This window comes from Egretta garzetta, unplaced genomic scaffold (assembly GCF_000687185.1).
Source record: "Egretta garzetta isolate BGI_Z169 unplaced genomic scaffold, ASM68718v1 scaffold268, whole genome shotgun sequence".
NCBI lineage: Eukaryota > Metazoa > Chordata > Aves > Pelecaniformes > Ardeidae > Egretta > Egretta garzetta.
Window position 1 is genome coordinate 1,948,407 of NW_009260600.1, and position 17,159 is coordinate 1,965,565.

General features: G+C 37.7%; 1 protein-coding gene across 4 annotated transcripts in view; it reads right to left on the minus strand.

The window, feature by feature from the left end:
• The window catches only part of RCBTB1 (RCC1 and BTB domain containing protein 1), a 31,729-nt gene that overhangs the window by 12,963 nt on the left and 1,607 nt on the right, over positions 1-17,159 (minus strand). For all 4 annotated transcript variants that reach the window (XM_035900325.1, XM_009644796.2, XM_035900324.1 and 1 more), the window contains exons 2-8: positions 12,625-12,795; positions 11,612-11,762; positions 10,965-11,131; positions 7,523-7,681; positions 6,321-6,428; positions 5,239-5,381; positions 2,004-2,194 (exon numbers count right to left, since the gene is read on the minus strand). In XM_035900325.1, coding sequence (XP_035756218.1) covers positions 2,004-2,194; positions 5,239-5,381; positions 6,321-6,428; positions 7,523-7,681; positions 10,965-11,131; positions 11,612-11,762; positions 12,625-12,768 — 1,063 coding nt within the window. In that variant the 5' untranslated portion in view covers positions 12,769-12,795. The remainder of the gene's footprint in view (positions 1-2,003; positions 2,195-5,238; positions 5,382-6,320; positions 6,429-7,522; positions 7,682-10,964; positions 11,132-11,611; positions 11,763-12,624; positions 12,796-17,159) is intronic.

Consider the following 17,159-nt stretch of genomic DNA (forward strand, 5'->3'; position numbering starts at 1 on the left):
TGGTGTGTCAACCGCACCACTCAGTTTGGTGTCATCTGCAAACTTGCTGAGGGTGCACTTGATCTCGCTGTCTAAGTCATGTTTGTGCCACAAAAGACCATACACTCCTCCGATTAACATGGATCATCCACAGAACCTGCATCTCATCAGGGCTAACTAAACCATACTCCAATCCCCCTCCATTTGCTCATGTGATTTTTTTTTTTCTAGGTCATCAGCTTAGCTTAAGCTATGCAGCAGATCAACTTTCACTGCAAATACCTAAAGTTCATTCCTCAAAAAAGGCTACAGATTTGTACTTCACCACAGGCAACCCTGAGTGACTGATTCATTTTTTTGGCAGAGTCATCATAATAGGAAGTAGAACAATAACCTTTATGCAGAGTTAACTCTGACTAAGAAAAAAAAAAAAAAAAAACAAAACCCAAAAAAACCACGAAAAGAAAAGTTGGGTGGTTTTTAACCTGTATGAATAAAAAAGGTGGGGAAGGAAAAAATGCATATGGAAAACGGAAATTAAAAATGCCCCCCGAATTACTGCTTTTGATTTAAATATTCAGTAAGTAGGATTATCAGAATAAGAGGGGAAGAATCCCCCTAAAGGCTAAGAGGAATTAAAATGCAGGTACCAAACTCAAATACCTTGTTATACTCAGTCTGGGAATACTTCATAAATATTAAGAACTTGTAAGGTACTGAAACTGGAGATGTCATTTAAACAGCCTTCACTAACAGCAAGAGGCAACAGACCTGGATGACCATCAGACCTCTACAGAGGGCAAGACTAACACCTATCATAGAGGATTAGAGAATGGAGAAAGTGAGAAGTGGGATAAAATAAGACTTGGATTTACCCAGAAGCAGGTCATTCCAAGTTAATCTTCTCTCTCTTTAGTAAAACTATTCAGCTTTCCTTTATAGAAGAGATGCTGTTATCTGGGCCTCTACAAATGTGGTAACGTGCTAAATGAGAAGTTAAGATGGAGAAGCTGGGTTAGGACAAGCCACATGCAAAGATAAAGTCTGAGTCTGAAGAAAGTTTACTTAGGATGCAATCCCTCCACAAAACCAGTTTTGTACGGGGACTAGCAAAATTAGGATCCGTGGTCAATGTGAAAACAGATTAGATCTCCTAAACGATCTTGAGAACTGAAGCAGCAGATCTACAGTGAAAACGTCTTCATGTTTTGAACATGAAAACACCTTCACATTTTCAAGGAAGTACAAGCTAAGCACTTAATAGCATATTTAGTGTCAATTAAGAATTAGCAGTATGTGAATCAAAGATAGGCAAGAAGAAAGGCTTGGGCTCATTTGTTGGTCACAGAGACTGCATCCCAAAGCACAATCCAAGGCAGTATAAGAAGAGAGTTCCAACAGAGAAAACAATTATATTAGGGTCTTGCTATACAGGGACTACTATTTACAAGTCTGCTTGTCTTTGGGGAAAGTCAAACTAAGTCACATTGAGAGAAATCATATCACAAAATGAAAACTTGGAATTCTGTTACTTTACTTTCCTAATGTGAAATATAGAAGGGAGATTCGTTCCTTCATATTCCTATTGGAAGGGTAAATACTAAGGAGGGACAACACTTCTAATTCAAAGCTGTTAGATACCAAAGTAACAAGCATTAGGAACAGTCTTCCAAGTAGGAATAGTTTTAAGAGAAAAAAAAGTTATGTTTAATGATCCAGGAGTCTTTCCCAGTCCTGAACTGGAGCTCAAGCAATACAAACGTAGGAAATACACAATATTCACAATGCAATGGTAAAACAGGGTTCTCTCAAGGTGACAAACAAACAATCCTGTTAACCCTATTCCGGATCCTTAGCTGCTGAAGTAGACTGTTTTCTTCAGAAGAAAAAAAACCTAGCTAAAAGAGGTAGTTTTAATTGCCAGTTCTCCTTAAAGCAGGAACTATCCTGCCACAGATATACTAATCACTACAAATGTACACAGAGATTATAGCACTGGCTACCATATCGGAGCTGGTTCTCACCTACTGATAGAAGGCGCCACATAACGGCAGGGGTAGCAAAGCAAGCAAACACATCGTCAGTGCAGGCAAAGTGAGTGAGGTGGGGAAGGATCACTGACTGCCCACGGCACTGGCCCCACATGTACACCTGGCCGCTCTGGGTCTTGGCAGCCGACGTGTGAGCAGAGTGGCAGGCTGCAATCTCCACAACCCTGGGAAACAGAAGAAACCTTGTAAGATACTTGCAGGTACAGAATCAAGCGACTTCCCAAATGCTTTACCAAAATAACAGCTAACCAAACTATGCATCTACACTTCTGTAGTACTTTCTTTGTCCTGCATGAATATGAAACTGTCTGAATGAATCAATATTTTAAAACGGCAATGACATTTTCAGATTGCTCGTAGATTTTTTTGTAATCAGATACTGCTTTAATTATGTTATTATCATCAGTTGACATTCCTCCTTTTCTTCTATAACCATGGGAAAGGCATGAAGCAAAACAGTTTTCGTTTTCCCCTTTAAAACCAATGCACATCAGACATTCTCAAGAAGAAATGCTTATGGAGCTTATGAAAATTCATTAGGGAACAGGCAGGAAAGTTGCACTAATAAGATTTTTGCAGAGCATTTTTCAAAACTTCTTTCAAACAGATGATGTAAAAATTCTCTCATTTTGAGATTTAGATCCTATGTATTTTTCAATAAATGCTTTATTATGAAACCCTTCTACCCCACGTTTAACCTGTTTTTTGTATGTAGACAGAGATCTGACCTACTGCCTGTATTTCTGACTTCTTATTTTGCTGTTAAGTTTCCTTTCCTCAACACTGAGATTCAGCATGGAACATGGACAGTGCTTCATTTGAGGGGAGGTGAATACACACACTTAACTCCACATTCTTGAAGAGCTATAGTTGTTTTTTAAAATAAGTCTATAAAGTATGCTCACCCACCTCACATACTTCTTTAAAATATTAGAGCTGCTGATGCACACTTATCTGTTCTGTTCTCCCATTGCTCACGCAATCCCTATCTTGCCATCTGAAACATTGCAAGAACTGAGAAGAATATCCCTTCCATTAAATGGACTGCAAGGACATTTCTAGTGTCTCTGTTCATATGATAAGCATAAACCAGAAGAATTTTCAGCATTAATTCAAAATAAAAGCTATGCTTTCCTCTTTTCTTCCTCCATGCTAAAAATGCATCAGAGGATTTCATGCTTTTGTGCCAGAAACAGATCAACCGGGACAAATAAAGGTCTTCCCAAACAGCCTAAGAATATACATATCAAAATGTTTATTCCTTTACAGAACAATATCCATGAAGAGAGCTTTTTATGCAAAAAGCTTTTTTAGTGCAAAGCCCACGTTTGAAGTGCAAAAATTATTTCAGGATAACTTTCAGTATACATATCAATTTCTGGCAGACAAAGGACTGGTAGGTTGGTTTAGACCATTATCAACCTACGAACCCCTATGCCACATTGAGGTATTTCAGCACCTCTGCCTAAGAGATCATAAAGTAATTATTTTAAGGACAACTTGTTGTCCATCATAACTATCCACCTAAACTACTTCCTTCCCCAAACTTTCTTTCCTTAGCAAAACAGATTCTTATTTTTAGAGTAACTATACTATACCTAAGCAGCATAGTAGAACATGTACTATAAAACATGTGTAGTACACGTACAGTATACTTACAGTACATGTACAGGATAACATGTTAAGCATATACCTAACATCAAAATTCAGGAAGCTGACCTTCATAACTGTTCCTCCAAGCTAACACAAAATAAAGTCTAAAAGTTCCTTACAAGCTCAATGTGCAGTATTCTTCAAGACAGCATCAAATGCCACCTCCTAAGGAACTGTCACCAGCATTACACATAAATGACAAAAGAGTAATATAAATGAAAGGACCAGGAAATTAATATGCTTCATGGGAGATGACAGCTCACCCACTTATAGCACTGTTTCCAAGAAGCCAAGTCAAGCAAGATGAGTAAGTTCAAGTGACTTATCTCTCCCTTAGATTCCAAGCAGAAGTTCTAGGATATTTTCTCCCTCCTTGAGTCACTGGACAAATGCCAGTTTCATTATAACCCCATGCTTGAGTTCCCATATAGTTCTAAATGCAACAGTTCCTTCCTAGTTCACTCAAGAAATAAATCACTAAGAAAACAAAGTTGATCTATTTGCAAACATAGACACTTTTCTTCCAGTGCTTTTTTAAAGAATATTTCATTTTGCATTGCTAGTGTCAGTTCTTTCACAGACAAGCCAGCCTCACCTCAGCTGTTTCTATTGTGATGGTTCCTTTCTTCTTTCCCCTCCCCCATTTTTTTAAGCTTTTTAAATAATCTCAGTATTGTGCAGCTTTTAATTTGATGTTAGTGTGAGGAACAGGGAAAAAATAGGAATGACTTCCCAGAAAACAGTTCAGAAATGGAGGAGAAAAAACCAACCACAAGTGTTTCCTAGTTAAGAGGAGATTACAAATTAAGAGATTTACAGGTTAAGGGATTTATAGACTAAGAGGTTTCCAAACTGAGGCACGTTAATCTATACATATACACATTGGTCCAGAGAATGGGACTGAGGTCCAAGCTTCCAGGTGAACAGCAGAAGAACCATCCCAAATATGAGGATGACAAGTGTGCTGAAAGAGGGCGGACAAGGGTAAGGGTTATTCTTTTATGAGTCTAGGAAGCTAAGAAACTACAAACTATGGACTGGTACCACTGATAAAAGTAGTATTATCTGCCCTTAGCTCTAGCAACTTTGCAAATCAAGTTCTGTTCTCATGGCTGGCTATTGTCAGCCTTTCAGAAAACATTTTTTACAAAGGTGGCACTTCCTTGCCCCCTCCTTTTGTTTTTGGGGTTTTTTTGTGTCTTTTTTTTTTTTTTTTTTTTAACGTAGGCCTTAACGCAGCTTAAAAAAAGCTTGGCTTATCAATTTCATAGCTCCAGATTTTTAATCAAAGGAACCATATTTAGAATAGCCTGACACTTATTCATTATCTCTCAGTATCAGGTAAATACAAAGTATGTTTACTTTCAATAATCAATACAGATAGAAAGCAGCATGCAGTCTATACTAAACAGTAGATTACCATCCTTTCCTATGCTTTTAACATTAGCAATAGAAAAACAATCCACCAAGCCCTAAACACGCATGCTTCCAGTGCTAGAGACTGCATAACACGTGCTCAGACTTATCAATCCAGAAACAGCTTCAGCAAGATTACCTTTCTTTTTCCATCATGATCTGCACCGGGCTTAGCTGGTTACTTTTATTGCCAGTTCCCAGCTGCCCATAAGTGTTAGCTCCCCAGGCATAGAGCAAACCCTCATCTGTTAGTGCTAGTGTGTGCGCATAGCCACAGGCAATCTGTAAGTAAACGTATAAGCATTACTACTAAACAATACAGAGAAGAGAAACAAAATTACCGCACACATTACCTTAGTCTAGCTGATGTTAAATATCTCAGGCATTCTTCATTTAGTGCTACAATGAGTTATTTCTCAGTACTTAAAGCTAACACAAAATAAGTTAACTGTAAGTACTGGAAAAGTCCCAACTTCATTAATTTAGCATCCATTGGTTACTCCTAAATGATTTACTGCGCTCTTGCAAAGTCTCCCTAGCCTTTACTTGCTTTCAGTTGCAGACTCTTCACACGAAGAACAGTGAGCTTCATCATCATGTCTCGCAACTCTGAAATACTTTGAGAATTTGATATTTTCAATACTACACAAACGATGAAAGCTGCAGTTCAACAGCCAACAACCATTCAGCCCAAGTTACCACATGGAACTCCACATAACCTTACTAAAAACCTAGGGAAATCCCAATTTTCAGTTTTATTCTTTAGCTCAGAAAAAAATAAACCAAAACAACAACCAACCAACCCACCCCACACCCATGACTCATTTTTTCCCCTCTCCCCTCACTTCTGAAAGGCTAATACTAATGTAGAATTTAATTTGATCATCTTGGTTTTCTTGTTCCCCTTCATTTCTTGTCTTTGCCAAGTGCATTTCATTCATTCAGCTTTGTAACAAAGATGCAATTTGTATCCGTAGCATAACTTACTTCTAGTTAATTAGCTAACTTTAAATCATTCAGAATACTTACAAAAGCAAGTATTTTGCAGCTTACTTGCACTTTTTATAAACCTAATTTATAGGAGCTAAAAAAAAATAACCGAACCCAAAAAACCCCCAGTATTTCAACTGTGAAATCTAGAAGCAGGTGTAAGATTCCAAAGATACTGTTTTAGAAGATGCTAGCAACATGAGTGCATTTTCGTTTCCGCATTAGCCATACCTGGAGTATACACACACCATGTAATGCTGCCACTCTGCATGGCGTTAGTTGATTGCCGTTGTTTCCAAGACCTAGCTGACCGTTACCATTGTAACCCCAGCCATAAACCTGATTGCAAAAGGAAAGTAAAATTAAGCCACTCCTCTGTAGAAGTATAGAACACTTAAGACTAGTATCAAGCACAAGTCAAAAAAGTACATCTTCTTACAAAACCGTATACTACTTCAAGAGCAACATACAGAAGGCTGAAATATTAAATATGCTGCAATGACGGACTGTATTCAACTTTTCAATCCTGCATTTACCTTTTAAAGAAGCTTTCTAAAATGTTTTTGAAGTACTAGGAATTTTGCAATAGACTTAAAATACACCAAAATGTCTCCTATAGAGTCAACATTTTAGTTTACATTTACACCTCCCTTTCTCCTTATTGCTTTTTCTTTTTTTAAAGAAAACAAGGAATTAGTTATTCTGATCAACTGATTAGCCATTAGATTAGTTTAAACTGAAGTCCCCAGTTCAGCTCTAATTTTTTCCTTTAGTTTTGTTATAGTGGACACATCAAGACAAAAGTAAATACAATGAAAGGTCATCTCAACTGCAGGGACTTTTACAGTCCCTCCAGTCACAAAGACATGCTACACTCAGAGTTCAGTGAAATGTAGTAAAATTGAGGTTACAGTTCATACCTAGAAGCAAGATAGCACCATAAACTTATGTGAAACAGAACAATTGCACAAGACTAGGGCAATGTTCAAAATCTTAGTTTGGTTTTGTTGCTGGCAATTAAGCAATGTGTTTAAGAACCAGGATCAGTCAGTGTATTCTTGCAGAAAGGTTAACTATTTAATTGTGCACACTTTCAAAATTCTAATTAAGACATATGTTAAACAATCTATTGAAATAAGGAAGACAGACATGCTTAATACAACTGTTCAAATTCTTGCAGTTGCAAACTCAGTCAGAATTATGTTCCACTACAGTCTTTGCCATAAGATGGAACGTTTAGTGTACAGACAGAATCTCCAGTTAATTGCAGAGTTTTCCTTCAACTGTTCTCTCAGAAGTTATCAGTATAAATCTATATAACTTTCAGTATAACTCTCTAACTTGACCACTCGATGCCAGTATTTCTTCATGTTCAGACATTAACCCCCTAATTTTAGGTAAGAGACAGAACATGAGAATGAAGTGATGCTTACCTCACCGTTGTTTACTACAGCCATGGAGGAGGTCTGACCACAAGCAATGCCAACGACCATTTTACCCTGTAAACAGTTTGAAACTCTGCGAGGAGTTGGCTGGTTTGCTGTAGATCCAGATCCAACTTGACCACAGTTATTATAGCCCCAAGCGTACAGCTGTCCATAAAAACAAACAAACAAAAACCAGCAGTTTAAGCCTTAATAATAGTAATAAACTATAATCTTATTATAGTCAATATCAGATTGGGTAAACTACCCTATTTAATAAGCAAAAATGCTTAAAATTAATTTTCAACAGCTGAAAACTATAAACAGCAATAAGACTGATCTAGTAAATATGAACATAACACTTTTTTCAGCTTCTTGATACAGCCAGAACATCTGACTACAAGAGAAAGCAAAAGGAACATATTTCCTTATTAAATCTAAGTTAGACTATAAAATAAAGAGCATAGTGAGTGGACTGTCTTTATACTTTTACAATGTTGGAAAAAGAAATGCAAGCCAGAATGTTATTTGTTTCCGAGACAATCTGAACTCCCCAATTTACAGCTATTGAGTTTTCTTTATAGAACTCTAAACTGGGTTATTGCTGGACACTCGTCATACATCTTTTCTATCTTCAAGAGCTGTGAAAGGAGTTGGTTTTGTCAGCCCATATTTCATGGTAGCAAAACTCCTTTACACAATGGCATTAACAAAAAAGCACCATCTCTGACAGTTCAAAGTTTGTCAATGGCAAACTAGTAATAATAGAAACAAAAATATTGGTTTCTTTACTCTAAAATTCCAGAAGACAGGGAAGTAGTTTGCTATAAAAAAATAATAACAATAATAATTTTACAGCTTCATATTTTCAGTTCCTTCCATTTTTATTATGTGCATACACACCCACAGCTTGGAACAAAACTATTTCTGATAGTTCAACCCCTGGTGCTTCACCTAGTCAAAAAGTTTGTTCTCTTGGAACTACCCAGCCACAGATATGCTAGTCAGTAAAAGCACACTGACAGAAGATACCCTAATGTGAAGTCTGCACACCTTTTGATGCCAACAGCCACCTGTTTACTGTGACACCAAATCAAAAGTAATTAGAAATAAACACCTCCCCTGCCACAAAAAAGAAAACCCACAAACCACCAAAAACCCAAAACACACCAAGCAACAAAACCCCCACCAAATACAAGAACAAAAAACCTCCCAGCAACATAATTAGTTTACCATGTCTAGTATGAACAAAAGAAAGCATTAGTCCTTTGCTTTCTGTTACTTGTATTTACCGGATCTTTGATTCCTACTGAATACTTGAAGATGCTCTATAAAATACCTTAATTTCAGTAACATGGAAAAAAAATTAAGGTAGAGAATCTCAGAAGGTTTCCTTTCTCAGAGAAGCATGAATGTCTGCAGTCCTTTAAGTCTATCATTAGGATACTTTGTTTTTTTTAAATTTGCATGGCATTAAAATTGCACTGAGCCAACTGTACAAATCAATTATGCTAAACATTTCCACAAATATTTCCAACTTCAATGCCTCTCTGAAACTCCAGTGTGCTGGTTTTGGCTGGGGTAGAATTAATTTTCTTCACAGTAGCTAGCATGGGTCTATGTTTTGGATTTGTGCTGGAATCAGCGTTGATAACACAGGGGTGTTTTCACTACTGCTGAGCAGTGGTTACACGGAGTCAAGGCCTTTTCTGCTTCTCACCCCACCCCACCAGTGAGTAGTTTGGGAGTACACATGGCTGCTGGGACAGCTGACCCCACCTAACCAAAGGGATATTCCATACCATATGATGTCATGCTCAGCATATAAAGCTGGAGGAAGAAGGAAGGGGGGGGGACGTTCAGACCAATGGCATTTGCCTTCCCAAGTCACCGTTATGTGTGATGGAGCCCTGCTTTCCTGGAGATGGCTGTCTGCTGATGGGAAGTAGTGAATGAATTCCTTGTTTTGCTTTGCTTGCGTGCGCAGCTTTTGCTTTCCCTATTAAACTGTCTTTATCTCAATTCACAAGTTTTCTCACTGTCACCCTTCCGATTCTCTCCCCCATCCCACCGTGGGGAAGCGAGCAAGTGGCTGCATGGGGCTGAGCTGCTCGCTGGGGTTAAACCACAATATCCAGATAAATCAAGTCACAAGGGTTTTTGCAGCCAAATCTTTCTGTAAATAAAGCCCTACTCAACACATTTCAGTGCTTTCAGTATAATCAATTCTTATACAGATGAAACCTCTGAGCACAAATAGCGTACTGCAAGGTACGCTAGGGATAGATTTATAGTACATTAACTAGCCACAATGGCGAGCAAGCTGCAAATATCAAGTCCACAGTAAATACAAAGAAGCTTCCGTGCTTCCATTGAGATTTCAAGCATGTTACATTTATTACAAGAGATGGCAGGGTCATCACAGGCAGCTACCACACAGCAGCTGGCACCACTAGTTTAACAAGTACATGAACACCCTCACCTTCCTGTATGCAAACCAAACCTTACAGATTAGCCAAGTCAAATGTGACAGCATGAAGATTTTTCCTAGGCATCGGCTCTCCTTTTAGACACAACACAGATCACTTAAATTAACCCAGTGTCTCTTTCCTACCTTCAAAATACTGACTTGCTACTTTGTATTACTGTTGCACTATGACTACTGCATACTGAATCCTAGCACAGACATGCTCAGATTACCAGGATGGAAAGAATTGTAGTTTCTATTTTCACTGTTAGGAAGGTTTTAAAATTATAACTCTTTTGTTAAAGCAGAGCTGAAACCAGGCTTTCCTCCATGCAGGAACATGCAACTCAAATCGGATACACACACACTAGTCAAATCTGACTAACTGGAAACTAATTGCACGTTTCCCATGACATATAGCCTAAAACCATGTCAACAAATAGCATAAAGGAGACTTGGACAAAACCAAGTGTTCTTTCATTAGCTACACACAGAGGTATTCAGGGGCGTGCAGAGCAACATTCTTTCACAGTGCCAGTGTGGAAATCATGAAGATTACAAGAAACAGACTAAAGGCTAACCAGTGAATACAAACAACTCAACATACCCCTTAAATAACAGAACTGCAAACAAATAACAATGTTACATTTTGCACCTTACAAACCATCCTTTCACCTGTAAGTGGCACAGCTTTCTGGTCTAGTGCCTGTGAGATGTACAACAAATGAAAGACAGAAAAGTTTATTAGCCTTTTATTCCTTTGCTTTTGTGGTTGGGTTGGGGGTTTTTATTGGGGTTTGTGGGTGGGGTTTTTTTGAGTTGTTTTCAAGTCTGTTCTGAAGGAAAGGACACCCTAGTTTGAGGCAGCAGGAGAAAAGTTTATGTTGTAACTACACTGTAGAGAAAGAGAGAACTTCAGACTGCAAGGTCACCTGCGCTATTCACTTCAAGGAGATTAAGAGGATTGAACAGGTTTCAACTTACATCCCCATCAAACGACAGCGCCATGGAATGATGAGAGCCACAGGCTACTTCCACCACTTTCTTTATTAACAGATTTGTGCAAACTTGAACAGGAGTAATGCCCTGATTGGTTGTGCCATTCCCAAGCTGGCTGTAACCATTATGTCCCCAAGCATACACTTCACCATCTGCGAAAATATTTGTGATAAAAGCACCAAAAATTCCAAGGAAGTTAAGATAGATAGAATTCTAAGAAATTAGAAAATGCCACCATGAAAATGAAAGGACAGTAACAAATAGTAAAACTACTACAACAATCGTCTGTATACTAAAAAAATATGTACTCAGTATACAACTATTTTATATACATATCTCACAGTATAATCTCTAGATTTATTGTGGAAATACACGGAAGTGCACAGGTAAGACTGAGTATGTCATAAATGACAGAGTAAAACTCTATAGTTGCAACATAATGGAAATGTAACAGAAACTTACTTTACCTATTACAGAATACATTTAGTTCCACTTAAGACCAATGAGAACCCCTTAGTGTACATTAACCAATTAACAAGTTAATACAATTACACCTTAATCCATTCTTGTTAAATGCAAGTGGAACTTAAAATCTGTAACTTATGTTTCTACACCAAATATTCATTTTCTACCTTCAGTGCAAAGTACAACATGGGGTCCACTTCCATAACTGAGACTGGAAACCTTCTTTCCGCATAAGGCTTCTAATTTCTTTGGTACTATTGTGCTCTGATTATCTCCAGTTCCCAAACAATTACTGCAATTCAGTCCGAAAACAAATACCTGAAAAACAGAGGAACAGTCATTTCAAGTGATTCATACTCAAGTATGCACAGATGTTGTAATATCCACGTCTTCATAAAGCCAGGACGGAGTTTTGCCATGGACTCTTGAGAGCCGGAGACTTCCTTCATGTAAGTTAATAAGCTCAAGAGTCAGCATGGGGACACTTTGAAAGTTAACTGATGAGTCTGAATTCTTCAGATCCGTGCAGGCCTGGGAGCTATGCTTCTCATTTGCAGGAACTGTACTATAAAAACTGTTAAACTGTGAAAGTGGAAGACACCATCTTCTTTTAAAAGCAGTTTGTAAAGAACAGCCACAGCTACACTATGAGAGGCTCATCCTACAGGCAGCTTTAATAGAACTTGGGGGGGGGGGGAAAAAAAAGAAAAAAAATCCTAGTCTTACAAACAACCCTCCCATTAATATACTGCAGAACATCTGGTTTGTTTTCTTTCAACAGCACAATGCTAACTCACATGGAGTTTCTGAATCATTAAAATCCATAGATAAACTCCTGCTGTATTGTTACTTAGCAAGCCATCACCTCATTTTGTATCTTCATACCTGGAGTGCTTGCACTTAATTTCAAGCTACCGCAACTTATTTCAAATTCTGACCATCTTCAAAAGTGCATGTAATCCATCCTGGCTTTTGTCATTTGTAAGTTTTCTAAATACTCCATCTATATTGCCCCCATATAAGACTTAAAAAAACCCAAACCTTACAAGTTACATCCAATATGCTTTGAAATATACAAATTTCACACAATGCTTTTAAGAAGCTATTAATTTACAAGTATTCAGTGGACCCTGAAAACAACTGATTGTAGAGCATATGTTCCACTTTATTACAACCTTACCTCATCATTGTGCGTTATGTATATAGCTTCATTGGCTGATGTACCAAACACACATGCTTTCCGAATAGATGCTATTTCTTGAGGTGACAGTAAGGTAAATATTGGCCACTTGCCTACATCCACCATGATGCTGCTGTGTGTCATGACGTTTCTACAAGTAAGATGACATTGCTGTAATAAAACCAAAAGCTTATTAAAAGTGTATTTTGCACTTTCATCAACGGGTAATAAGATGATTTCCTTTAAATGAGAGAAAAGACATATGTTGTGTCTCTGAAGGTATAACATTCTATTCCATACGAAATATGGAATTATATTTCCACATATTAAGGTGAAAAAGTAGCAAGTCACTGGTAGGACATTGGAAGAACAGATCTTTTCTTAACAGGATATTTAAGTAAACTGTATTCACTACAGCTGAACATCTGCTGTTCTACAAGCAAACACTAAAAGTTTGTGACCTAGCAAATATCCACTGGTGGCAGAGTGGATTTCTGAGAGCATTATCAGAGGGAATTTCAGTTGGAATTCCCATTTATAATATTTTCATTTGTGAAACTTTTTGTAGTCTTACAACTTATATACGACATGTAAGCAAGGTGTTGATGTATATGTGAAACCCGCAAATAAAAATAAAGCAGGGGCTGTTGAGCATATGACCCAAATCTACCATCTCTTGCACAATCAAAAGCTTTTATTATGGTCAAAAACTATCTGTGAGAGCACAAAGGCATGAAATAGACTCATGAGTTTGTATAGTTAAGTAGTCAAACACATCAGGGAAAAGTGATGAAGTGAAATTTTCATAATCTGTTGCTTAGAAACAAGCTGGACCACTTTAAAAGCTGGAAACATGACCGGGTATAGACATCATCTGTCAATGAACACAGATGTATGCAATCCATCCTTCCACAATGCTCCTTTTTCCCAGTTTCCTTAGGGCAACTGCACTAGCTCAAGAACAAAGCTGGCAGTCAACACAAACCTACAGAGCTTATTTAGGCCTTCAATCCTGCAGATAAAAATTGTAACATTGCTCATACCCTGAAGGGATTCTGCCACTGACAGCATTTTGTGAAATCTGAAAAGCACTAGGTGGAGAATGTCAGTGATGTGATACAAATCATAACAAACCACTAAAAAAACCCAACAAAACGCTAAGGGGTCATTCAAAGGGTAAGAAACACAGTCTCTATCCAGATGCCATCCTCTCATCAACATTTAGTTCTTTTCTTTTAATTTGTTCGCTCCAGTTCTATCCCATCACCCTATTCTTTGCTTTGTTGCTTTCAAGTCAGGTTTGATGCCTGGGTATCAGATATGGACCACAGTGAGAACACAAGAGAGCCTCTTTCCTTTGCTTCTGATGCTTGGTTCTCAAAACTGTGCTGACAACCAAGACACGGCTTCAGAAAGCTATTCAAGACCAGCAGTCAATCCTAAAATACAGGTTATTCAGTGCAGATGGTTTTGGGGAGGAGGGGTTTTATTATTATTATTTTTTAAAAGTTTGAGAAACACTGAGGTCACAGTGAAAGTAAGTGTACAAAAAAAACCCAACACAAACAAAACCTAGATTTATCTCCTTATGAAATTTCATAACATTGCTCCAACAAACCCATCTCTGCTCTATAGGCACCTCTCTCACTAAGAGCCTGACTTCACACTACATTTCACATTTGAAGCAGGTCTTGAAAACACCTGAAGTCTCCAGATGGCACACTCATAACAGATGTATTTGTAGAACAGCTTTTGAAAGTCTACCTGATGCCAAGACCACCGCACATTCTGCACAGGTAAACAGATTTGAATGCATTTAAGCTTTCTTAATTTCTAGTCCAGTTATAAACTCAGGCTAGTTAGCTGCTAAGATCTGCTACCTCACTTTGGCAAATCTTTTAACATATGACACTATTAATCAATTAAAAGGAGAGTGAGGACTTGATCTTTTGAGCAGACCAAGTAATTGTCCCTTCTGACTTTACCTATTTAATTTGCCTCATACAATATACGATTGGCAAGGCACAAACATGTCAAGACCTGAAGACAAAACGTTATTTTGATGGAGAATGTCCTAGTAAATTAACATTAAGAAGTTTTACAGCACCCTAAGAACTTATTCTACTCTAAAGGTAACCAGCTTAAAACGTGCTACTTCATCTCTTTCTTTCTGATCTTTGCACTAGGTCTTTAATCCGCCTGGCTTATTTTCCACTACTGTATGACTCACTTAACCACTCCTCTTTGACAACACCTTTCCAAGCACTGCCAAGACCTATGCAAGTTACACGGCATTTCCCCTACCTCAAAGCTCAAGTGGATATCTTGTCAGACAAACTAATACCAGTAGATAAAAGAAAAGCTTTCAAGCACACAAGACTTTCCAGATTGAAGACATGAGCAATGGACTCCATCCACAGATGAAGAACATTACAATTTTTGACAGTTGTAACACTGCTTTAACTAAAACAATGCTGTATTTTTCCAATTTCAACCATTACTACAATCCTACAAAGTTATTTCAAAGGTTTTTCCTAAAAGGTTTTCAACAATAACTCATCTGCCACTGGCAGGTTAGTTTCTTTAATAAATCTCAATCCTAAAGTCTCTCTAGGTTTAGCAACAAAAATTCTTAAAAACAAAAACAAGCAAACAAAAAACACCTCTTGCCTTTTATGTAATATGTACTGTTTCTCCCCAAACACACACCCTTTTCCCCTCTACAAATATTGTCCTTAGATGCTGCCATTTGCTGGAGTACATTCAGTTGCAACATTTTTACAGTAGCAACAGCAGCTATTTTTGTTTATGTTTATGAGTGAGATAACACAAAAATTTGGAAGTTATACACAGACTACTGTTTCTTAGCCTTAGCTGCATATAGAAAGCTGTTTTAACTACTTATTCTCCATTTTCCACAGAAATAAATGCCCAATCTAAGCATAAGCACCACCTTTTCCCTCTTTTAAAGATGGATTCCTTAACAACCTTATCTACTTTCCTAGTTTTCTAATAAAGGTTCTATTTTCCACAGGAGGGGGGGGAAAAAAAAAAAAAAAAAAAAGGTCTATAGTAGGAAAAAAGTATTTGGGGAATATATGTTTACATATAGAACTGTAAATGGAGATGTCAGTAAAGCAACTCTGTGTTAACAAAACAGAAACCCAATTAATTTTAGCATCCTCTAAGACATACTGCACACTTCCCAAATGGGTAGACACTGCAATATTGTGATTACCTATCACACCAATCACACTCAAGCTTCATCCCTGAGCAACGTTTGTCTGAATATGGGAAGGGAAAGCGTGTGCAGAGTTTCCTCTGGGCAAATCCTTGCTACGAAAGGCTGATCTAGGAGACTTCGGTCATGTCCCTGCAAGCAGTTGCACAAAGAAACACAGTGTCCTTCACTCACCCTTCCTGTACTGCATCAATAAGAGAGCTAAATTCATTGTTTACTTCTCCTGATAATCACGTAGAGGCCTGGACCCCGCTCCTATGCAACACCCGCACCTTAACTGAAAGTCTGTAAGTGCAATGTAGTAGCAAATGTACCAAATGGAGTCCGAAGTAGTGGAGTTATTTTAATCTGTATGCAAATAGCTGTCTCAATATATTTTCTCTCAAGCTATCATTCAGATTCTGTATGCAACATGGCAGCAGCTGTTCTAAGAAGTATCTGTCACATATCAACATCTAGATTTTAAGTTAATTGAAATTAAAAACCTTACAAGTATAAAAGTCGTAAGCTTAAACTTGGGCGTCTGGTAGCTAGTTGCTTTTAGAAACATTGTATATCACTGCTTTTACCTATCTTTTCATTTCTGTTGCATGATTCAGTGATAAACAACTCTATACCATACAGCTTTATTTCTACTGCAGAACTAACCAGCAGAGGGAGCTTATATCAACAATACCTCTTCTCACTGCTTTGACATCTTTGAAGTTATCCAACAATATCAGTATACAAAACAGGAACAGAAACAAAGATGACTGTTTGAATTTCAGTGAGGCTAAAAATAAGCAAGAAAGGATGACTTGTAGAGAAGGAAACTGAACTGGCCACATATTGCGATAAAAAGGTATTGAACTCAGAGCAGTCACTAACAGGGAAAAATCTAGATCTGCTCACAAATAAAAAAAGCTACATGCTTTCAGAGACAGATGCCCCTCAAAAATTCTGTGCTAAACTGCTGCCTATGCATTCAACTTCTCACTAGTTTGCTTTCTAAAGAAATAGCGTGCAGGCTGATTCTCAGTGATACATGCAAGCAAACATGAATCCCTGCCTTAAAAAAAAAAAAAGTGTTTTAAAAAAATCTTGTTAAACAATTTTAGATAAAGTTTTACAGATTTTATAATTCAGCTAAACAAATCCATGCTGGAGAGAACAATAGCCTAACACAACATCCTACTGGGGAAAACAGTACCAACTGTCATCACAACAAAAAACTATAGTTAACTCCTCAGAGATTATCCCCTTATTTGTAAAGACTATTTGAGCACAATTGCACATTTGTTTGGTTCACTCTTTC